At 49.3% G+C, this 24,070-nt stretch overlaps 1 protein-coding gene across 1 annotated transcript in view; it reads right to left on the bottom strand.

Annotated features, from left to right (window-relative positions):
- Positions 1 to 3,392: 3,392 nt before the first annotated feature.
- ZNF362 (zinc finger protein 362) overlaps positions 3,393 to 24,070 on the bottom strand; it is a 39,071-nt gene continuing 18,393 nt past the window's right edge. Inside the window, exons 3-9 of the mRNA XM_088790989.1 lie at positions 22,766 to 22,829; positions 22,353 to 22,599; positions 18,637 to 18,958; positions 17,651 to 17,875; positions 8,782 to 8,860; positions 8,504 to 8,662; positions 3,393 to 5,204 (exon numbers count right to left, since the gene is read on the bottom strand). Of these exons, the coding sequence (XP_088647115.1) occupies positions 5,088 to 5,204; positions 8,504 to 8,662; positions 8,782 to 8,860; positions 17,651 to 17,875; positions 18,637 to 18,958; positions 22,353 to 22,599; positions 22,766 to 22,829 (1,213 nt within the window). The 3' untranslated portion in view covers positions 3,393 to 5,087. The remainder of the gene's footprint in view (positions 5,205 to 8,503; positions 8,663 to 8,781; positions 8,861 to 17,650; positions 17,876 to 18,636; positions 18,959 to 22,352; positions 22,600 to 22,765; positions 22,830 to 24,070) is intronic.

Here is a 24,070-nt window from a genome sequence, read left to right as displayed (position 1 = left end):
TAATCTATTAATTTTTACAAGCAGGTATCAGTTATCAACAATGTTGAGATAAGAGACCTTTCCCTCTCAAAAGCGGTTCAAAGTTCCCCAGTGCCTCCTACCTAGATAAACAAAACCCAGAAGGCTTTCTGGACTCCAGATTAGAGATGACAACAGGCCTAGTGTGCCAAAGAACGGGTACTGCTTGATGATTTTGAGCTGGCACATCCCCTCCTCTGGTGGGACAATGTCCTCCATCTTACCTTATTAGGACATTCACCAAGGGTCACACACAGGAGGACCTCTGAGGCACTAGAGACCTGAGCAGAGCAAGTAAGACCTGGATGGGAATTGGCTCCTCCTCTAACTCTGTGTAACTATGGAAAATTCCTTACATTTGCTGGCCTGAGTTTTCTCACATGTAAAGTGGGGATACCAATCGCCCTCCCTGCAGGGGTTTTTGTCGTGCTCCAGAAAACATGACTTGCCTTCTCCCTCTCCTTGTGTGCCCCTTCTCCAAGTTCATAGAGTGCAGAGAACTCACCAAAGAACAGCCATTTTCTGTTTTAACGAGGAAATGATGGCACAGTCAGGGGTTTCCAGGTACCGGGCTCCAGCAGCCTCAGGATGTGGGTGAAGACCTTCATGAGGAAGGGGAGGAGTCAAGGAAGCTACAGAGGAGCAGTGAACAACCTCTTGGGAACAGCTCCCTCCTATGTCCTATGCAGAGGCCTAAGGTGGGAGTGGGGTAGTAGATGGGCTTGGGCTGAAGCAGGAATAACAAGCAGCTACTTCTCTGGCCATCAACACTGTCTTCAGCACCTATGCTGGGGCCCTTAGGGACAGTGGAAGCTCCTGAGAGTTTCCATGCTAGCAGGTGAAAATCAGACCCACTCCCGAGTGTCACTGCTACCGTACCTACAAAGTCTTCACCTGCCCCTGCTATGCCAACTGAAATGCCGCGCCCAGAAATTCCCATCTTCAGCTGTCTAGTCAGGGTTCATTGATCATAGGAGACAGATCCACCAGGGCTACATAAAATAACAATAGCAACTATATTTACTGGGTACTAAGTTCTCGGCACAGTTCTAAGCATTAGACATGTATGGATTCATTTAATCCTCACATCTATCCTATAAATTGATTATTATTATATCCCCCATTTTATGTATGAGAAAAATCAGACACAGAAAGTTTAAGTATTTACCCAGTGTCATACCACTAATAACTACATTCACTGACGTGGGAACAAGCAGGAAATTAAACTTGGATACAAGATGGAGACTGAATGTCAGGAACTGACATTGCCACTGGCTCTCAGTCTCCTCTGACCATCTCTGCTTCTCTCTGCCTCCTTTGTTCTTCTGCTTATGTCTGACCCAGCACAGCTACTCCAATCTCCAGTCCACAGGGTTTTCCCATTCAGGGGCCCACCATCTCTTAACTTCTTCCTAATTCATGGAATGGAGAAACAGATTGGAGGGTTAACCAGTAGTGTGCTGATCAATGTTTAGCACTGGCTTTTTTTTTTCTTTTTTTTTTAAGATTTTATTGGAGAAGGGGAACAGGACTTTATTGGGGAACAGTGTGTACTTCCAGGATTCTTTCCAAGTCAAGTTGTCCTTTTAATCGTAGTTGTGGAGAGCGCAGCTCAGCCTCAGGTCCAGTTGCCATTGTTAGTTGCAGGGTGCGCAGCCCACCATCCCTTGTGGGAGTCCAGCAGTTGAACTGGCAACTTTGTGGTTGAGAGCCCACTGGCCCATGTGGGAATTGATCCGGCAGCCTTCGGCGTTAGGAGCACGGAGCTCCAACCACCTGAGCCACCGGGCCGGCCAGCAACTGGCTTTTTGAGGAAGAAGAAAACCCTGATCTGTAGCATTTGCCAGTTTCCATGGTGTAAATCCCACCACAGCTGATTTCAAAGCACAACAGTCACTGAATGTAGAGTTAGGAAGAGTTGTGCACAGTCCGCTCTCATGAACCAGGACAGCCAGTACTGCAGGTCTTCCAATAGAATAACATTTCTTTATAACATTGATGAAATGCCATGGGAACTTAACTCGTTATTATCAATTAGCCTATGGTAAAATTGGTTTTGTTATATCATGTTTCGCTTAATGTCACGGAACATATCACGTTAAGTGAGGATTCACTGTACACACTACTGGCACCAGTGCACCAGTAGTCTAAGGATCAAGCCACTGAGTCAGGTGTCTACGCCTGGCCAATCAGCTGTGGCTGGGATAGGGTCATGTGACACAAATATGGCTGCCGGAGCCCACCTCTTCATGGCACAGCAAGCTGGGAAGTCAATTTCAAAGCAAAAGAGGAGACCTCTGAGATTACTCAAAACGTTCTTAGTTACTTGAACTCACCCCCCTTCTGATGGTTCACACATTCTGGTTTCCTCTTGGGGAGATATACACCAAATGGCGGTTTCACCCTCTGCTCCAGGCTTAGAGCATGGGCTCTGGGCCTAAGCCAATCAAGTACAGACATTCTGATCACTGACCAGAGGTTCAGGGATGGTGCCTAACCCAGTTCAAACCAGGAAAACCCAACTAAACTTTTGCTGGGGCTTCTGGGAGAGACAGAGGCTTGGCTGCTGGGAACCTGGGGGCTGCGAAGCTGGAGCTGCTGACTCCACAGGAACGGGAAGATGAAAGTGACTCTGAGAACAAAGCCAAGTGGACAGCTGGAGACACATCACTGAACCCTGAAACTGGCCTGACCCCTGCAACGTCCTGTTCCGTAAGCCAATAAATCCTTGTTCGCATTGGGTTTTCTATCCTTTATAGCCAAGTCTCCACACCCAAGGACTGTGAGGGCTCAGAGCGCCATGGTGGCTCATGGCTGAATCACTCGTCTCTCCCACAATGCCTAGCACAGGACCAGCCCTGATAAACTTTGAAGGGATTAATTCCTGCATTTCCCTCTTAGGCAATCAAAACTGACCCCCCACAGGGTGAACATACGTGAACGGGACTTCTTGGTCCCTTCAATCACTGGAATAACTTCCACAAATCAGGGCTCTCATGATGGACCCCCAAAGAGGGGTGGAATAACTAGAAGTGGCTGCTCTTCTGGGAGAAGGGGCAGTGAACCTCACTGCTGGACCCAGTACATCTAATAAGCCTTCAGAATCAGACAAACCTAGGTTAAATTTATGTCCTTGCCACTTAATTGCAGATGATCCTGGGCAAAAACACCTCTTGGTTTGCGGCCTATTTTATAATGGGTTGTGAGCTATTCAATACCAGATATTCCGCTAAGCAGCTGGATCGAGACCTGCCCCCAGTAAGCGGCCATTTCCCTTCCTGTCCAAGTCTGGGGGGCGGGGGAGGGGAGAGGAGCAGTGGAAAGGTGCCCCCCAGCCCCGCCCTCGCACAGAGCACGCCACACACCAGCGCCACCCGGGTGCAGGTACAGTTTATTCTTCACAACAGAGAAATACAAAGAGCAGAGGGTTTGGAATTCCTTTGTGTCTTGTTTTAGTGTTTTCCCCCACATTTGATTTTTCCTTTTGCTCCTCACCCCTTTTCTTAAATATAATGCAGAATTCTTTACTGAAGCATTGAGGAGCTCCTGCCCTCACCTCCCTGCCACCAAGATGCAGACTGAGAAGCCAACAGACTGTTTTCTCTTTTTTAATAAGGTAACTAGTTCTAAATACGGTGGCTTGGAGGTCCCATAGAAAAAAGCAAAGGGTGTTAACAGTATGTATAACAGCGTATTTACAGGGTAGTAACATGCGGACAAAAAGCTACAATACTGAGTATCAGACGACGCAAGTCAAACAAAGGGGTGGGGGTGGGGGCAGAGAACCCCGTGGGAAAAGAAACCCCAGGAAACGTTAAACTGGTAAATCAATGGTGAGTTAAGGCTTAAAAAGTGTATAAAAATAACACAGTTAATATTCAAAACGGAACTCCAGATACAGAATATATAGATGAGTTTCTGTCTATTTTTTTTTCCCCAGGGGGATGGAGGGGGGCTTCTCCGGGCTCTGTACATAGTTCCTATATACACGGACACGCATGGCTTTCAGATTGGGGTGTGTCTATGGGGGCTGAGGGCAGGGGATGCTCTTGGGATCCTCCTTTCTGAGGACCCCTTCCCTGCCCTGCCGAGGGGCCTAGGGCCTGGGCTGGGGACACCCCTCCATGGCAGGGAAGACAAATAACCCCTCCCTGGGTACTGCCCCATCTGGAGGAAATTATGGAGGGCGTCACAGCCACTGGCCCACTCCCTCCCCATCCCCTGCTCACAGTCTGGGATGGTGGGAGAGGTAGCCAATAGGTTTCCTGGCCAGCACCGAGGTAGACTGGGGTGGTCTTCAGGGCAGCGAGGGGGTGGGGGATGGGGGCACAGGTCTCACCCAGCCCACACCCACCCCATTTCCCTGGGCCAGCGCCTAGCCCAACACTGCACCCTTTGGTCCTGCGGGTCTCCGGGCCCGTCTTGTTTCGCCTCCTGAAGCCTGGGCAGCTCTGGTAGCTGCTGCCTCCCTCTGCTCAGTGATGCCAAGGATGCAGCTCGAGGTTCAAGCAGGGCACCCATGGTGAGTGGCTCCCTCCAGCTGCCTCCTGCCCCCTCCCACCAGGGGCCCCCTTTGCAGTCCAGAAACTCAGGTCTGAGCCTTCCCTCAAGACCTGAGGCTGTGGCAAGAGAAGGTCCCATGCTGCCCTCTGGTTCTCTGTGTCCATCTGTCCAACTCTTAATTTCTCGGTCTTAGCAGCACCAACTTCTTGGCCAATAAATATCTTTTTTGTTATTTCCAAAACAAAGTCAAAAAAAAAAAAAAAGAAAAAAAAAAAAGAAAAAACAGTGAAGCAAGTGAAGGGTGGGGAAAAAAAAGAAAACCCAACAGAGAGGTTCAAAGTGCTCTGAGATCATCTTTGGATGCCACCAAACAGTCCAGAATCTTGCAGTTGGCCTGGCCACCCCCGGAGCTGGACTGGGCAGGGCTTCTGCGGCCCAGGCTTTCTGGAAGGTCAGGAAGGTCATGAGAGAGCTCAGCTGTTCCTGGAGGGCCCTGGAGGGAGTTGGGTCCTGGTGCTGCCTGGGTGTCTGCCATTGGGCAGGGCGGGGCGGGGCCTCAGGTTGGCTCAGATGAGGGAAATTCGCACTGGGATGCCGGGGGACTCGGTCCTCTGGGGCGAGTGATGGCTCACCAGGTGCTCCACCACCGTGTGTTTGGACATGTGCTTCATCAGGTAGGTCTCCTGTGGGCAGGGGTGAGATTCAGAACATAAAAACCAGCGCTGGCAAAGGAGGCAGAAGAGGCTGAAATTCCCCCAAATGGCCACTGGAGGGCTCCCTGGCAGACGAGCCAGCTAGTGGTGAGCAGCCACAGACAGCTTCGGAGGGCAGATGAGCATCCCGCATGGGTTCTAGGGATGCTGCATCGTTGCCAGGGGTGGGGGGCGGGCTCAGTGACCACAGTCTGAGCCCACAGCTTGCTGGCTGTAGAGCCAGCAGGCACCAGGCTCACCCCTTAGCAGTACCCATCTGGAACTCCTCAGCGCCAGGCCAGCTGGCTGTAGCAGCATATGCTGGCTGCACCTTAGCCTGCCTTCCTGCTCCAGCATAGCTTCCCCCACCTGGCTGGGACTGAGCAGCAGGCCTGGGCTTTAGCTTAGTTCAGGACAAGTCATCTCACCCAGCCAAGCCTCAGTTTCCTCCTCTGCAAGCAGGGATGGGGCAGGAATAATATCAAAGCGTTGCTAGGATGATGTGGTCAAGTTCTTCGCATGCAGTAAGGGTTGAGGGGACCACTCCTTCCTCAAACTCTGGATATTCACTCCAGGTGGTGGTGGGAGCCCCCGCCTCTGTACCCCTATACTCAATCCTCCCTTGGGGAGAAACAGGGCCTGATCTGACTGGTGACGTTGGAAGCATAAACTGGGAGTACTCAGCTCATCCCTTGAGCACTCCCACACAGGCTCTGCTAAATCTGACCCGGCGCCCAAGAATGGGTGGGTGAGGTGACCCAAGGCTCACCTGCAGGCCCACAGGCCCTCACACTAAGCTGCAAGGTGGTGCTCTGGTTCCCACCTGCCAGTCCTTGGCCTCGTACCTCAATTTGCTCAGAATCCAGCAGAGGAAGCCCTCAAATGTGGTGTCCACATGCTATCAAACAATACCAGAGGGAGGCAATCAGCAAACTCCAAACTAGGAAAACTATTCTCCAATGAATAAATTGCAAAGAAAAAAAAGGGAGTGGTGGGGGGAACCAAGATTAAAAGATACATCGACCCAGTGCAATGTAGAAATCTTATTTGGATCTTGATTAAAAAATAAAATTGTACGTAAATAAAATTATGGCATTCATGAGACAAATGAAAACACAAATGCTGATTGGGCATTCAAGATATTAAGGACGTACCATGAATTATTTTAAGGTATTATATAACTCTTGTGGATATGTTCAAAAATAGGAGTCGTTATGTTCAGAGACACAAAGTGAAAATTTTCAGATGAAACAATGTCAGTTTCACTTCAAAAAATAGGAATATGGATGAAGCAGGAATGGTTGATGGTTCTGGAGGCTGATGGGAAGGAACATAGGGATTCACTATTCTGAAATGTTTCTCTTATGTAGTAAGCTAATTTAAAAATCAATCAATTATGAAAATGTTAAAATAAAAAAACTGTAGAGTCCAGTCAGGCCCAGTTCAGGGTGGGGCCTCAGGCCGGGTGAGAGCTGACCACCCCTCACCCCAAGTTCAGACAGAGCCCCTCTAAGAACCACAGCGGTGAACGCTGGCAGCCCCTTCTCTATGAGCGGGTGTGTGTAGGAGGGTCTAGAACTTGAGGCTGGGACTGACTGAAGGTCACCGAATGGGGCTCCTAGGTCTCTGCGGCTCCCAAATATCCCGAGGGCCTTCGTCCCTGCAGCTTCTGCCCATGCAGTCTCTCAGTTCTCCTCTGCCCTTTGAACATACCTAGCACTCAGCAGGCTGGAGCACTGGCTGGCACCTGACAGCTACTGCTGACCACCCCACCAGCAATCCCTGCACTCCCTCCAGCCAGAGGGACCTTTCAAAAATACCCTACTGGACTGTCCCCTCCCAATGGCTTCTCACGCCACCTGGAAAAATATCCAAACTCCCTAACAGGCCCCACAGCCCCGTGTCACCCATTAGGTTGGTGCAAAAGTAACTGCAGATTTTGCAATTATTTTTAACCTTTTAAACTGCAATTACTTTTGCACCAACCTAGTAATTGTCTTTCAATTTCTAGACTACACTGTGTTTGTTCTACCTCAGGGGGTTTGCATTCACTGTTCCCCTGCATGGCATGTCCTTTCCCTTCCTCCTCTTCCTCCTCACCTGGCTCATTATCCTTCAAGGCTTTATCTAAATGTTACTCCCTCAGATGGCACAGCTGGACCTATCTCTTTCCCAACTCCATTTTGTCTTCCCTGTGGCTCTTTCAAAACGTACTTTCTGCACAGCAGTGGTTCTCAATCAGAGGTGATTCCACCTACCCCTCCAACCCCCGGGGACATTTGTCAAAGCCTAGAGGCATTTTGGGTTGTCACAACTTGGGGAGGGGGGTTGCCAGTGGGCGGAGACTAAGGCTGTTGCTGATCCGACAATGCAGAGGACAGCCCCCCAGCAGAAAGGTATCCTGCCCAAACATCACCACGGGCCGAAGCTGAGAAACCCTGCTCAGAGCACTTACCACAGTTTGTCATTACATATTTATGTGGTTACTTGTTTAATATGTCTCTAGCAGATCCTAACCTCCCTGGGAGCCAAGAACATACGTGTCTGATTCATCCTGATTCCCAGGTGCTGACACAGTGTTCAGTAAACAGTGAATAAATAACTGTGTTAGTTAAGGTGGATAAGGCGCCACCTCTGCCAGCCCTATAAGAACTATCACTTCTTCCATTTTACAGATGGGAGGCTGGGTAATCTCTGTGTATACACTGAGTATACACAGGTGTCTGTTAATCAGAATATTTGATTAGCCTGAAGCATACACAAGTGACTCATCTCAACTCCCTCTTCTGGGTGCTGAGAGGCCCTTGTTTTGGGAAATTCCCACCCAGGGACAGGGGACTGGATGGGATCACCCTTCTGGCACTGTGCGGACCTTTCTGAGACCTGAGGATGGCTCCGGGCAGTCACTGTGCCACCTTGTGGCCATGATGAGGGTTGCACCTTTCCCCCATGGGGTAAGGCCCTTCTCCCTTTCTCCCTCCCTGGCTCTGGACAGCAGGGTGCCAGGCCTCCCCGCCCTACCCCCATCCACTGCCTGGAGTGTTCCTGGGCCTGGAGGGAACCACACCTCAGAATCCAAGCTAAAAAGGCCACCAGGGAGCAGGGGCAGCCAAAAAGAACTGGGAAGCAGAAGCCCTGGCTCTGCCACTCGCTGTGATCTTGAGTAGTCACTTCCCTTCTCTGGGCCTCAGTTTCCTTGTCTGGAAAATGGGGAGAGTCAGTACAGCTCTGAGGAGGAGGAGGAGGAAGCTGAGGCGCAGGCGGAGGCCCAGGGGCCAGCAGGCACTCACCGAGGTGTAGGCCCGCCCGCACATGCTGCAGCAGTACGCCTTGGCGTGCTTGATGGCGTGGGCTGAGAGGTGGATCTGCAGGGACGCGGAGTCCGAGTAGGCCCGGTAGCAGTTGGGACACTTGTAGGGCTTGTCCTTGTTGTGCTGACGCTGGTGAGACTGGGGAGCATAGCACGGTCAGGAGCCAGCAGGCCTCCCCCAGCCCCAACCCCTTCTTATGCTCCCTTTTTGGGAAGGCAACTATGCACCTGGGGGGCAGGACACAGGTGGCCACTCACCTGGAGGTTGGAGAGCTGAGTGAAAGCCTTTTCGCAGCCAGGATGCGGGCACTTGTAGGGTCTGTCACCTGTGTGGATTCTGCAATGGGGCAGACCAATGAGGTGGAGTCCCTGACAGATACCACTAGGCCAACTGCGGCCCCTAAGCCCCTGGCTGGCCTGCTCCTCACTTTTGGCCCCCAAGCCTCCCAGGCTCCAACGCTTTCCCCAGACTGAGGCCCAGGCAAGAGCTGGGGGCCTCAAATTCCACCCCTTCTCCTTTCTCTGGCTTCCCACTGACAATCTGTGATGACAGTCTTCCTGCTCCCCAGTGCCCCTGCTGAACCCAACTCTCCACTGGCACACACTCAGAGACCTGGCCCAGGTCTCCAACGAGTCATGGGGGCCTTGCCCCTCTCTTCTAAAAATCCCACCTGCAGACCACCCACTGAAAAGATTCATATTCACAGCTTTGCCAGGATCTTCCCTGCCCACCTGCTTCTTTCCCTCAGGAGACATGTCCCTCTGATTGGCCCCCAATTTCTATTTCTTACCCCCTCCCCATGTCAGGCACATGTCCAAGATAGCTACATGGTCACCTCAGGTACTGAGAGAATTCAGGACTGGGTGGCCTGTCCTGGGTGGCTCAGCCCCTCTGTCCTCCCATTCCTGGCTTCTCCTCCTGGCTCCACCATTTACTATCTGGGTGACCTTGGGCAAATCACTGAACCTGTTTCTTTATCTGCAAAGTGGGTATAAAAATATAGTCCCTCCCTCACTGGGCTTTGTGAAGATACATTACATAATGTGTAAAGGGCTTAGCCAAGTATTGGCACAAAGTCAGCACTTAGTAGACACTTGCCGGTATTATTATTCATTCATTTAACATTTATTACATCAGGTACCTGTGTGCCAGGCACCATCCTAGGTACTTGGAATGAACAAAACAGACAATCAGCATGACATAAGTCACATGTGGGACGTAGTAAGAGCTATGAGGTCAAGGTGAAGGGATCATGAGTGCCGGGGGGAGGGGATGCGATTTTAAATAGGGTGACCAGGGCGGGGCTTCATTGAGAAGGTGACTTTGGAGCAGTGACTTGAAGGTTGGTGGCAGTATTTTCAGGTCAAGTCTGTGGTGCAGCTCAGGCTGGTCCAACAGCCAGAGGAGGTGCACAGATGTGGTGCGTAAACGGGGCTCAGCAGCCCAGCACACACGGATGGGAGGCCCTCCCTGCTCTCCACACAAGCCTTCTAATGATCGCCTGGGCTTGTCTTATCTGTTCTAGTGAAAAGTCTGTGCCAAGCAGGTGGGCACTGAAATGCCGGTTGGGCCTGAAACTCATTTGCCTAAGTTGCCGACGAGCATTAGGTGGAGGGAGAATCCAGCTCTGGCCGCACGGTGTAGGCTCCCTCCCTAAACCCCAGCCCACCTCGCTGACTGGGTTTGCTATGCCCATTAACAGGCTCATTAACAGGCTCATCGAACAACCTGAGGCCCCTCTGGCCAGGCCCCACGCTAGGCGGGCTTGAATAAGCAACACGCCCGGCCCACGACATGGACTGCCCACTATCAACACCGATAAAGTCCCAACTCCTCAGTGTGTTGTTCAAGGCCTTTTGCTGTGTGGTCCAGCCCTCGGCTCCTTGCTCCTGTGCACCCTACGTCCTGGTCAGAGAACTATTTCTCATCTGGCAACCATGTCTGAGTGATGATTCTGCCCACCACCCCTGTGCCCTGGCCACTTCCTCAACGGGGGGGCGGAGGGGGGGAGCGGTCATGCCTCCTCTGTCTTCTCAACTAGACGGGAATCTCAAGGGCAGGGACAGCCCAGTCTCAGGTGCAAGGCCAAGTGGAGCTGGGCTGGCCCAGTTCTGAGAACCCCTATCCTGCCTGCACACTCCTGGCTGTCACATGTTTGCAGACATGATCTCAGGCACCGTCTCTACACTGGAAGGACCTGAAGGGTCATCTGGACCGACTCCACCTGATGTCAGAATCCCCTCCATTTCACCCCATTCCTCACTTCCCTTCAGGGCTGTGAAATTCATTCAGCTAGGGGTCCGGTGGCAGAGGGGACGAAGGGACCCCAGAACATGCACTGATTTTGCTTTAAACCCCACAATCCCCACCCAGAGTCCTTGCCTCCCACTGCTGCTCAAGTCACGCCTTTCCCCTGCCCCAAGGCTCCAGCCCCACTAACCTCCCACTAGCTCCACTAGCATTGCAAGTTCCTTCCTATCTCCAGTCCTTTATGTTGTTTCCTCTTCCAGCCACATGTTCCCTCAGCTAACACCCGGCTAAAACCACACTCCTGTCCTCGGTGTAAAAGCCCCTTGTTCGGGACAGCCTTCCCTGACCCCCCCGACTCAGCCCGGCCCCTACAGCCCACCCCTCAAGCAGAAGTGTGCGTTGTCGCTGTCCAGTCACTAATTTCTGGCTGCGTCCTGAGAGCAAGCGCTTGGTCTCATTCACTACCATCACTCCAGGGCCTGGCAAGGCTCAGCAGAGAGGGCTCAATATATAGACTGAATAAAGGAAAGTGAGTTCTTTCTCTCTGAAGTAAGTTACTGACAACAGTAATATGCTCAACATAATCAACAATGTCCATTCTTTGGGTGTATTTCACAAGTGTTTGTTGACTGACTGATCGAAGGTCCTCCGGGGACTACTTCAGGTCCTTCCTCAGGGACCCAGCCAAGCTCTCTTGACCAGGAAACAGCCCCTATGGCCTCCTCTCCAAGTGCCACAGCTGCCAGGCCTCCTGCCTGGACTCCCAGCCTCAGTCTCTCCCCTCCTGAGCACCACCACAGCAGTGGCACAGGGATCTGACTTGTCATGGCCCTGCTTGCATCCTCCACTGCCTCCCCCTGCCTGAGTATTCAAGGCCTTGGTTTCTAAAGCCCAACCCACTCTGCCACTGCTCTCCCCAGCAGGGTATCTTACCAACCTGCCCACAACACATGCAGACACATCCCCCAGCAAGCCTCTGAGCCTTTGCTCATGCTGTTCCCCCTGCCAGGAAACACCCTTCCCTTCTCACTAGGACCCAGACCCAGAAGATTCTCCCCAAGCTCCACCACATACCTCTCTCTCATGGAAGTTTCCACATCTACCAGCATCCCATATTGCGATGGGAGCTCGTTTGGGCCAGAGCCTCCCTCCGACCCCTGATCTGTCACTGTGTGTGGCACCCAGCACTGAGCTGGCTCAGAAGAGGCTTCAGGGAGCAACCGTTGGATGAATGAAGGACCAGGCTGCCTGTTCTCAATGAAAACTGAACCCGAAGCTCTTCAGTCCCTGATTTTCAAGTCAGGACCAAGCCCTCAATTCCAACACCAGAACCCTCTGTATGGGGCATTGTGCCATTGGGGGAGCACCCAGCCCTGGCTCCCACACCTGCGGTAACAGAGAGCTCACCACTCCCTGACTCCAAGAGCAGGCAAAACAAAGAAGCCGAGATGAAATGGGTGCCCCTCCACCCCTACCACCCTAGCCCCACCCCTGGGCCCCAAAGGCTTGCTCTGCTCTCCTGCCTGGCACCTCTATCCCCACGTGAGCGGATTCTGCAGCCTGACATTCCAGCCCCTTCCTTCCTCTGAGCCATCGGCTGCTCCTTGGTGCTCTGGGTTCAAATCTCACTTCTGCCTCCTCTCAGTGGGGTGACCTGAGGCAAGTGATTTTGCCTCCCTGAACCCCCGTTTCCCCGTATCTACAGCAGGGATAATAATAAGGATTGTAACGACTGTAAGGATTAATAATGACTTATATAAAGGATGTTCATAAAATTTTTGCAGTGTTAGTTTTTAATATATTCATTTCTAGTTAAGATAAACTATTTACGAAAAACAACAAAAAGGGAATTTATTTAGTGTTTAAATAAAATTATTGAGGATTCATTAGTTATCATTTATCTTTTATTTCCCAGGTGATAAATGGCACATCAGATGGACTGGCTTCAGTCACGTTGTGCTCTGTAACTAAAACAATGGTAGCGACACTGCAAGTTAACCTTCCTTGGTCCTTCATTCTTAACTTGAAAGCTAACCGTCCCTCTCCACAGCATTTTTCAGATTCGTTATGTCTCATTTAGAAACACAATTCACACTGCATGCGGACTTTATAAACACTGTGTATGGAAACACCGGTGCAGGGCCAGGTACATAGGGGCTTTCTGACAAGGAATAGCTGTTATGATTTTATTACCATTACTATCATCAGACTTGAGAAAACAAAATGACACCAGCCCCTGCCACAATTATTATCATTACACATGTACACAACATCACAGTCAGGAGAAGTAAAACAAAGGCAGAAAACAAAGGCAAAAAACACTCTGCAGCCTGAAAAAACGAACAAACAAAACCAAATCCAGAGTCATTCTGTCTACCATGAGTTCCTCCCCCAAAATAAAACTTTGAGCCCTCTCCTGTACCTTATTAACTAGCTCCCTGACAAAACCATATTCTCCCTGACTTTTGCATTGTGAGATCTGTCGATATGTGACCTTATAATATGCTCACGTCATGAGACCACTGCTATTTTTCTACCATGAACAAACTCAGTACCAAGTTCTGTTAACTTTCTGTTTAAATGCATGTGGTATTTATTATTTACTGAGCTGATCCTTCTGAAGTCTGGACTCTTGTAACACTTCGCAAGTCACCTGCTTATCTTTATTTGTCGTGCCTTCCTTGCACAGATGGAGGTCTCACCACGATGCCCCACTGTCACCCACACCACTGAACACATTACCCCCAAAATGCTCCCAGGCACATCTTTCTCAACAACTAGGGTGAGTCTTGCTCAACCCATTTCTAACTCCACTTATATTTCTTGACCAAGGCTGGTTCAGTTTGGGACATGTCCTTCTTTTATTCCCTTCATTATTGGCAATAACGTTGGGAAGATGGACTTGATTATGGATTTGATTATATGCCCTGATTGTCGGGTTCTCTACCAAGGGGCAAAAAACCAGAAATGGTAGAAAACAAGGAACCTGTAATCTGGTTGCCTCTTTACGTTTGGCTTTTTTGGTTTGTTTGTCTAAAGGAATCTGGGACCTCTGGACATCTGGGGCCCCCACCTCTTTGTCACTGGGTTAGGACACACTGGTTTAATTATATGTGCCACCACCTAATGACTAGTAATTTGTCCCTAAATGTTGACAGGACCCTCATGTCGCATGTTTGGTTTCTCACCATTAAGAACTCAAATCACTGAAAAGAAAAACACACTATGCCCTTAGGATTGGAGAGCAATCCCAGGGTCAAGGAATATTCTGATGAAATACTCTCCTTTAGGGCCTATTAATTTCTTGTTGCTTGTTTCGTCACAGTCTTAAGTAACATTTTAAAGCAAAAGTCTACTTCTGAAAAAAAACAACAACACAGGAGTCTTAACAATGATCACTCTTTGCTACAGTATTTTTTACTAGACTGATGAGCATGTCTCGCCCTACTCTACCAACTTTGGGTTATAGCCTTTCTCAAATTCAGAAAAATAAAATTACCAAGGTACCTTTCACACCCAAAGGCTCTTGGAGTTTCCAGATGGCTGCTGGGTAATACCAAAGATTTTCTCCTTCGCTTTATTAAAAAAGGGGTGATCCAAATGATTGGGCATGTTTTGTATTCTCCATATATTTAATAAGCCAAACACTAGAATGAGAGCTGTCCTACGAAGTTTCCAGTATATAAGAAACTTGGCAAAGCAAAAGAAGAGAAATTCAATCTCCCTGAGTTAATTTTATGAACATATGTAATTATATATAATTTATGTAAGTATAACATACAGTAATATGTAATATAATTATATATGTAATTAATATAAATATATATATATATATATACATATGTATATTTTTTAAGATGGGGGGAAAACCCAGCAACTTATTTTACAGAGACTAGCATAGTAAGTATCAACAGAGAACTGTCTTTAAAATATTTTCTTCTAGATTTAACTACACTTGTCAATTAGTGCCAGTCCTAACACATGCTTTTATGAGATAAATTAAAAGACCCTGAAGACGGGTCACTGCCCTCGCTGCCTATAACATTTTCTTAATCTGAGAAATTGCTCACATATTATACCTTAATAGAGGTCTCCATTCTCCTCCGTTCTGATACTGTTGATTGTTATAACAAATAGACAAGAGTCATTTAGTCTTATCAACCAGTCTGATTTTCCCCTCCCACTTGTTGAAAGACCTCTGCTTTGAGCTGCAGGTCAGAGACTGAGTCTTTTGAAGGAAACATCAAGAGATGATAGCCTCAGGAGAGGATGGTACCAGCGCACCTGGCTCTTTATACTTCAGGGGATGGACAAATAGGCACAGACTTCAAGCTGACACCATCACCATGACCAGACACTGCCCGAGGCCAAGGCAGGATCTAAGAGTCTTTAGGTCAGAAGTAGACAACTTTGCAAAGCAGACTAACTACCCAAGATCAACAAGACAGGAACTATAACCAAGGATTGGATGGAAGTGATTTAATCATAGCTAATGTTCTCTTTTCTAAAAGGCATACGAAAGAGCCCTTTGTTCTTTTCTAAATCTCCAATCCTCCACTGAGGAGGCTATATTTGCACTGACTGGAATAAAATATTCCTTAAATGGTGCCTTGTTCCAACTAACCCTTCAGAATTCTGGAGGGAAAATGCTATAAAAATTTAATATAGATATAACCTAATGAATTATCAAAGAAATTTTTAAATAATTCTGTTGAAAACAACATATATAATTGCCTTATCTACAACACCACTCAGAACAATTGCTAAAGGACATTCCAAGTGCCTTTACTGAGACGCTTTTCTTTTCATGATCATTAACAGTTCTGTAAGTAGATTCAATAAAAGTATGTCCTCCTTCCTAATAGGATATAATTGGGTAAATCAAGTTTGTGACCATGACCATGCCAGAGAGGTCACATTTAAAGACAAATTTCATTTAATAGGCACGACAAGCCTGATGGTTAGAAACAAAGACTGGACTCCACATGTGGGAACGTGGCCTCCCCAGGCGTCCAGGAAACTGGATCTTGGCTCATGGAGTCGCAACCCTTAAGATTGTGGAAAGTCATTCCTGCTAGCCCAGAAACGCTGGCAAACTTGGGATTCTCCAAAAAGAAGATGCCCTACCATTACAGGTTATAGAGGCAAACCTGACAAGAGGTAATTTGGATGGTTCTAGGTTCCTGGTCTTAGATGGTAAGATAAGAAAACGTAACACACACACATTAAAGTTATGACCCAGAGACTTTGCAGAGTCTCTTGACAGAAGTGAACTCTCAAACTTTAGTACCACGTGCTCTAATTTTAATAGCCATACAACCAGGGGGACTTGATTAATCGGTACCTCGTTACATACACCTTTATGTACATAAAACTGGCCAAACTTTTAAAACTCAAAGTAATGGCAAAAATCAGAAAACTGCTGGAACAAATTTATGGGGTCAAATCCACGGCTTAGGAGACATGGGAACAAGAAAAACAGACTGACGCCTCGTCTTGCTGCCATTCTGCCATTTGTTTCTTACTATCCAACCTACACATCGTGCCCCAAAGTCTGAGAAATAGATAAAACAAAACATGTTGCATCCTGGGATAAAGCATACAAAGGCAGTGGAGAGAAATGAATAAATAATGATAACAAATCAAAAATAAGCGTTCGTCCCCAAAATAAAGAAAATCTTGAGCGCTTTCTGCTAAGTTACAAACTCCATGGCAAAAACAATTTTATCCCTGACTTTTACAATGCTGATACTGGCAAACACATACCGTTTCCCCAAAAATAAGACCTAGCCGGACAATCAGCTCTCATGCGTCTTTTGGAGCAAAAATTAATACAAGACCCGGTCTTATTTTACTGTAAGACCCAGACTTATGTAATATAAGACCGGGTCTTGTATTAATTTTTGCTCCAAAAGACACGTGAGAGCTGACTGTCTGGCGAGGTCTTATTTTCGGGAAACACGGCAGCAACGCCTATTGATATGAGAGTCGTCCTGTGAGAAAAGTGCTGTTTTTTCCCCCTCTGAAGAGACGAACAGCAATCTCGGTAAACTTTGGTTTGTTTACCTTTGGTTTCAATTCCTATGGTATTTTTATTTGGTGAGCCAGTCTTCCTGACGTCTGTACTCCCCTGCAAAAATTTTTCTTTTTTTCCTTTATATCTCCGAATCTCTCTCTCACACACTGGACTAGACCGTCAGCCCCATGAGGGCAGGGGTTTTTGTCTGTTTTGTTCATTGCTGTATTCCCAGCACCTAGAATCACATCGGGCTTATAGAAGAGGCTCTGTAATTATTTGTTAAATGCATGAATCGTATGTCCTATAAAAGCTAGTTCTATTTACTCCACAAATATTAAATGCCTCGATGCTTGTGGCACAAACCGGCGATGTGGAAATGGAGGGGACCAAGCCCTGGCCGTCACGAGTTCCCACTATATTTGGGGTGATGGGCAAAAACCAGACAAGTACAAAACAGCCTACCACTGCTGTGATGGGGACCACAAGGCCTGTGGAACCAGCTCAAGGGGGCCAGGGAGGACTTCCTGGAGGAAGCTGGACTGAGGGATGGATAGGAGAGGGCCGGAGAAAACAAGGTCAAGGAGGGGAAGGGTGTTTCAGCTAAAAGACACGTACAAAGATCTGCAGAGGAGAAACAGTGGGAAGGGCTGTGCAGTAGTGAGAGCTGAAGTCAGTGAGATCCACGAAGGCCATATCCTAAAAGGCCTCGAATGCCAAGCAAAGGAGGTTGGTCTTGACCCTGAGGGCAACGGGCACCGAGAGAAGGTCCTTGCCCCTCCTTGCACCAGGTCTGTGCACAGGCCCAGGTGCTGAGCTGAGACAGGCTGCAGGAGGGCAGCACCAGGCAGGCCACTCACCTGGTGTGCTGCTGGAGGTGGGAGAGCTGTCGGAAGGACTTATCACAGTAGGAGCAGTGGTAGGGCTTGACACCCAGGTGGATGCGCAGGTGCTGGGCCAGGTAGGAGGCGTTGGCAAAGGACTTGGAGCAGTGCGGGCACTTGTGGGGCTTGGCCTCTGTGTGCGACTTGGAGTGGATCTGCATCTCGGACTTGGTGAAAAAGGTCAGCGGGCATACCTTACACCTGTGGGGCAAGAGGCAGGTTCACACCTGGGAAGATCCCTGCACCCCCCTGCCTGTACAGCTCAGGGGATCCCTTCTGCACCAGACACTGTCTGTGAGGGGCAGAGCTGTCCTGTGAGAAGTGCCGAAGACAGAGGTCTGCCTGGGAAAGTTAGGGGCAGGCTCCTTGTCTGGACAACCTGCAATCTGGGGGGGAAGCTCTTCTACCTGGGGACACATTTCCAGCAGCCTGGGGAGCAGGTTCACACCTCACAGGGAAGAGAGGCCCCTGATCCTTGTGAAGGTTTGCCCAGAGCCATACCCCACAATTTTGGGGGAAGGGCTCTGAATCTCAGAGTAAGTAGTTCTCAACCGGGCTGCACCTTCGAATCATCCAGGGAGCTTTCGACAAAGGCTGACACCTGGCCCTCCACACTCCCCTCCTAACAAATGAAATCAGAATTTTTGGAGGTGCAGCCCTGGTACTGGCATTTTTTGAATGCTCCCCAGGTGACTAAGGTTCAAGGCTGAGCACACTGGTTGGAGGGAGGAGGAAACGGACTTCCATGACCCCTGACTGTGGGGGGGCAGCCCCCACCCCGCACTGCCTCTGAGGGGATGTGGGCACAGCTTATCAAGAGACCCCGCCCCCCTGGACCTTGGCGCCCACTGTCAGCCCCTGAGGCCCCTCTTTCCAATCCCCATTGCTGGGCTCCTGGGGGCAGACCTTGGCGTGAGCCTCTGCCCCAAGCCCACCTGGACCCGTCCCACCGAGACCCCCACCTGTATGTCTTGCCCTCCTTGGCAGTCTCGCCTGAGGCCAGGATGGGATAGGGGACTACAAGAACAGGCGGGCCCCCTGGGTTCTCCGCCTTGATCTTTTTGCGGCCGCGCTCGGACTTGGGAGGGCCAAGCAGGCCGTGGCCCTGGATTGTCTTGATGGAGTCCAGGAGGGGGGGGCTGGTGATCCCTGAGATGAGGGTGGGGGACGAGGCGATGAGGCGGCTCTGGCTGGTGGTGGTGGGTGTGGACGGGGTGCTGGTACCCGTGCCCGCGCTGGACTCGGATGTGCTCACAGCCGGGGTCCGGGAGGAGAGCCCCAGACCTGTGAAGACATGGGGTGGGGGCAGGGGTGAGGGGCAGCTGCAGAGACCAGCTCAGCCCTGGCCACCCAGCTTGTGTGACTTTGGCGGGTTACCCGCCTTTCTGAGCCTCCCCTTCTCTTTGTAAATTATTACCCAGGGGTAACTAAATGTGAGCTTGTGTGTGTAAGATGCCCTAGATACCTAAGGACTAAACTGAGTTAGATAACAGACACTTCGGAAATACTTCAAACCACAGGAAAAAAAGCTGATGCACAAAGATGTTCACTCCTGTGCTACTTATAATCGCAAAAGTTAGAGGCAACTGAAAAATGCAACATCAGGGAAGGATTCAATGGACTGCAATCAATCTCCTGTACTGAACATTAACTGCCCATCAAAAAGGTTATGTTTGGGGGAAAAAAGCTTTTTTAAAGGCATATATATGCACAGAAAAAGTAAGTAGGAGAAGGAGATGTACCAAAATGTGATGTGGGGGGGTGGCCAGATGGCTCAGTTGGTTAAAGCGTGAGCTCTGAACAACAGGGTTCCCGGTTCGATTCCCGCATAGGATGGTGGGCTGAGCCCCCTGTAACTAAAGATTGAAAACGGCAACTGGGCTTGGAGCTGAGCTGTGCCCTCCACAACTAGATTGAAGGACAACAACTTGGAGCTGATGGTCCCTGGAGAAACACACTGTCCCCCAATATTCCCCAATAAAATTTTAAAAAAAAATGTGATGTGGACGGTACAATTAAGAGTAATTAAAAAAAAATTTTGTTGCTTTTGTTTAACTGTTCTTTCTGATTCTTTGACAATAACCTTTTTTTGTTTTTACTTCTGTAATAAAAGTTACTCTTTTTAAAATGAGGGGACTAGAAACATTTACAATTCAGGATAAGGAGACAAAAAAAAAAAATGAAAATGGTATCTATCATGTGGTGAAAACTATGCTTTTTAAAAAAAGAAACCAAAACTCTGCGCATTGAAAAAGATGATATCCAGAGTTGTTACAAGTATATTTTGAGTCACACATGCTGGTGGGAGTGTGCATTTATCAACTTTAATGGACGGCTGTTTGGCAATAACCATTAAAATGTTAAATGTACGTAACTTTTGACCAGGCAATTCTAGAAATCACCTAAAGAAATATTTGCACATGAACACAAAGACTGTGTACATGGATCTTTCATACAAAATTGTGCTCAGACAAAACTGGACACAATCTTTGTCCTCAGTAGGCTGTGTAAAGAGATGAGGTCCACCCTCATTATGGAGGACCGGCCACGACAACGTGACACAGAGAAGGCCAAAATGTGCTGTGGGGTGAAAAAGCAAATCACAGACAGTACGAACCCATCTATTTCTTTAAAAACACACACCCAAACTATGTATATAGACAACATTTGTGTGTGCAAGTGCACAAGAATGGATCTGAGAAGATACACACCCAAACTAAATTGTGTGTAAATTGTGGTTCTCCTTAGGGAGGAAGAATTTATTGGTAAAAGGAGATTTTCATACTTTGTCTATCTGTATCCATATTATTTGAATTTTTTACCTGGTGAATTCATCCACTTTTTACATCTGTGATTAAAGGATAAAATAAAATAAATTATAGAGAAAACATATGAAAATGCTACCAACAGTAGGACTAGGACTAATCTTTTATCCTTTCAGCTTGTCTGCAATTTCTAAATTTTCTGTAATGGCTAGCTAGGTATTACCTTTATTATAAAAAAAAAAAAAAGCGTACTGAGTATGTTTATGATAGAATGGCGAGTAGCAAAAGCAGGTTCAAGTCATGGGTACGGTCCTACCACAAGCTCAGCAAAACACACACGCATATTAAAAAACAAACAAAAAAGATGGAAAAGGAAGGAAATAGACCAAAAGTCTCTCTAACCTACTGTGTTAGGAGCTGGGGATTAGGAGTGATTTTTGTTTCTTTGTTTCTCTTTTTTTCCAAATTTCCCTTAATACGCTTATATTACTTTTTTTAATATTACTTTTATAATAAAAAAAGTTTAATAAAATCATAACAGGGGAATGCAGAGCATTGTAGGGCCTGGAGGAGGCTCACTGGGCCCCATAACTCAGGCATCTCTGTAAGGAGGATGGAGAGGGGAAGAGAAGCAGGGGGCCTGGCTGGCAGCAGCGGTGAGCCAGGGGAGGAACAAAGGCCCAGCCACAGAGAAAGCCTGTCCACCAGGCTCTGAGGTGGATACCAGGCACCTCCAGCCAGGTGACACCACACCAGGAGGCCCCCATGGCACCCCAGCTTCAACCTATCCAAGACTGAGCTTATGACTCCCCTCCCCCGCACCCCCACGTTTCTTCCTATGGTTCCATCTCTCTGGCAGCACCTGGGAGACGACCTCACCTCCTCCTATTCCTCACCCCTACATCCAGTCTAGCACCCAGGCCTGTCCGCTCTTCTCCCCAACGTTAATTCAGATCTGTCCACTTCTCTCGGTTCCCACTGCCTTGCCAGGGCCACCATACTCTCCTGTAGATCTCCCTGCCTCCATGCCTGTCTCCCACCAAGCCAGTTTCCATCTTGCAGCCAGACCCAGCTTTCTAACCCAAATCTGAGCATTTCCCTTCCCTACTTAAAAACCTTCTATGGCTCCCCACTGCCCCAGGCCAAAGTCCAAACTGCACAGTGCAGCCTGCAATCTGGTGCCTGCTTCCCTCCTCTCTAGCCTCAGAACTGGGGAGCAAAAGGGTTAGCACTGGGTTCTGGAACCACACTGCCTGCCTCTGCCTCTTCCTGGCTGTGCCTCAGTGTCCTCATCTATCAAATGGAGACATTAGGGTGAATGTATGAAACTGCTGTTTTTGTAAGTCAAAAATGGTCCATTGTTCAGCCGAATACAGTACCAACCACACAGGACTGCTTGAGAGGAATAAAGTGAATATTGGTGAACATATAAGGTGCTCAACTGGAGTTAGCTGTAGTAGTATGATTATCAGCGTCATCTTCTGGCCTTCCCCACCTACACTGTCCCACTCTTGCTTTCTCACTTTGCACATGCTGTTCCCGCTTGCTGCTCCATGTCTCTCCTTAACCACCAACCTTTCCTTGCTAATCAGCTCCTCCAAGGAACTCTTCCTTCTCCCCGCCCCCAGGTCTGGTCAGGGTTCTTCTCTGGATTCCTCAAGTTCTCTATGTTGACTTGACTTCCCTGGGAGCCCCAGGTGCGCCCACCCTCATCCTGTTGATTTAGTGGGGGTGGGTCCTCCCAGTACAGGGTTGGAGCACGTCTGATGGCTGTCTAGTCGGACTGGCACCGCCACCCAGAGCTTGCCGCCAAGGCCCCACCCGCCCTGCCTTTTTCACCAAGCCACACACCATCCTTCCCACATTCCCCACCCAGGCAGGTATCCACCCCTCCCACCCAGGCACCATCGTACCTGTGACAGTGCTGGTGGCTGGCCGTGCATGCAGCGCCACATCGGGCTGGGGCACAGCCTGCGGGTGCAGCCCTGGCACCTGCTGCAGCTTGGGCAGCGACATGACCGCCTGGCTGCTCTCCGCCGGCGCAGGCGGCACTAGCAGTGGCTGTTGTGACGAGGCCGACGTGGGCGGCAGGTGAGGGGGCCGGATCTTCTCCGCCATCAGCTGCTCCTTGATCTTGTTGATCAGGACCAGGTTGTCCAGCTGCGGCCGGAGGGGAGGAACTGAGAGGGCTTGGGCCCCGCCTGGTCCTTTCCCGCGGAGGCGTCCACCCGCAAGCCCCTCGCCCGCAAGCCTCAGCCAAGCCCTGGGCAAAGTAAAGCAGCTCCAAGAGGGGGAGGGTGGCCAGAGGGGCGACGCGCTGTCTTACCTGGCTGGGCATGGTGGGAGGTGGGGGCCAGAAGTAGGGGTTGTTAAATCGCGGCTCGGCCATCCTGCGGGGAGAGAGCGACTGTCACAGGGAAAAGGCCCTCCGCACAGGCCTGGGGGAGCTCCCATCAGCTGCCCCATTCAAGTCTGGGCCCCTGTCTGGGATCCCTGCTCCTGTGGGACCCTCACTCTGCAGCAGAGCAGGCCGCCTACCAGGGCCTAGGGAACTGTATCTCCAGGATGAAAAATTTGGAATTCAGCGGCTCCCTCAGGGGGCTCAGAGGACAAAGGTCACCTCCAGATCAGAGAGCTTCCAGTCCCTCCCCAACCCCCATCACCCTGAAACTAGCAGACCAATCCCCATCTGCCAGAAGGGCCATAAGCTGCAGGGCCAACCCCACGAATGCATCGATTCCACACAGAAGTCCCCCTCCCTCATCCACAGACAAACTGAGGAGTCCTGGGGCAACTCTGTAAATGGCCAGAGAGCAGAGGCGACCGCCCCCCTGACCGATGACCACTCTAGTGCAGACGTCCTCATGAGAACACTGAGTTATCAGACATAAAGCCTTTCTAAAGGGCAATTTGGCAGGACAGCTTATGAAGACCCAAATGATATAGGCCTTTGACCCAAGAAATTGTCCCCTCCGGAAAATGATCTTTAAGAAACAAGCAAGGCCACGTGCAACACTTTACCTAAAAGAATGTGTCAGAAAACTGTGCTTAAGGAGGGGGTTGAGGAGCCCTAAGGCTGGGCCAGCTTGGGGCTCTTTAGCAGAAGTATGTGAGGCTGTCTGGTGGCCCTCACCTCGCAGGGTTCAGGGTAGGCTTGTGCAGTTAGGAGGCCTGTTCAACCAGGGAAGTAGAAGGATGGGCCTTCAGAGTTCCTTCAGTCTCCCACAGGTTCCAGCCTTCCTGTGCCCCCCACTTAAGTCACGATGGGACTTTGCAGGGACCAGGGATTGCATTAAGTCTTGCTTCCTATCCAATTTCTCTTACTTACCTCTTTTATAGTAATGAATAACTAAATATCTAACTGGTATTGTTGCTTAAATGAAAAGTTTATTGTAACAGGCAAGGCCAAAACCAAGTGTCTTCAACCTCTTTTCCTGGTCCTCCAAGCCTGAGAAGCCCCTACTGGAACTGCAGCAGGTTTCAGAAGGAAACCCTCCATAAGGACGTAATCTAATCTCAACACTTTAAGAAAGATCTTTTATATGAATTATCTCTTGTGATCTTTACTGGAGAAATAGGCACAGAAGGTATTGTAACTCCATTTTAAGGGTGAAGAAACTGAGGCTTGGAG

This window comes from Rhinolophus sinicus, chromosome 14, assembly GCF_057876585.1.
Source record: "Rhinolophus sinicus isolate RSI-liver-muscle chromosome 14, RSI-T2T, whole genome shotgun sequence".
Taxonomy (NCBI): Eukaryota; Metazoa; Chordata; class Mammalia; order Chiroptera; family Rhinolophidae; genus Rhinolophus; species Rhinolophus sinicus.
This window is presented reverse-complemented; position numbering and strand designations above follow the sequence as displayed.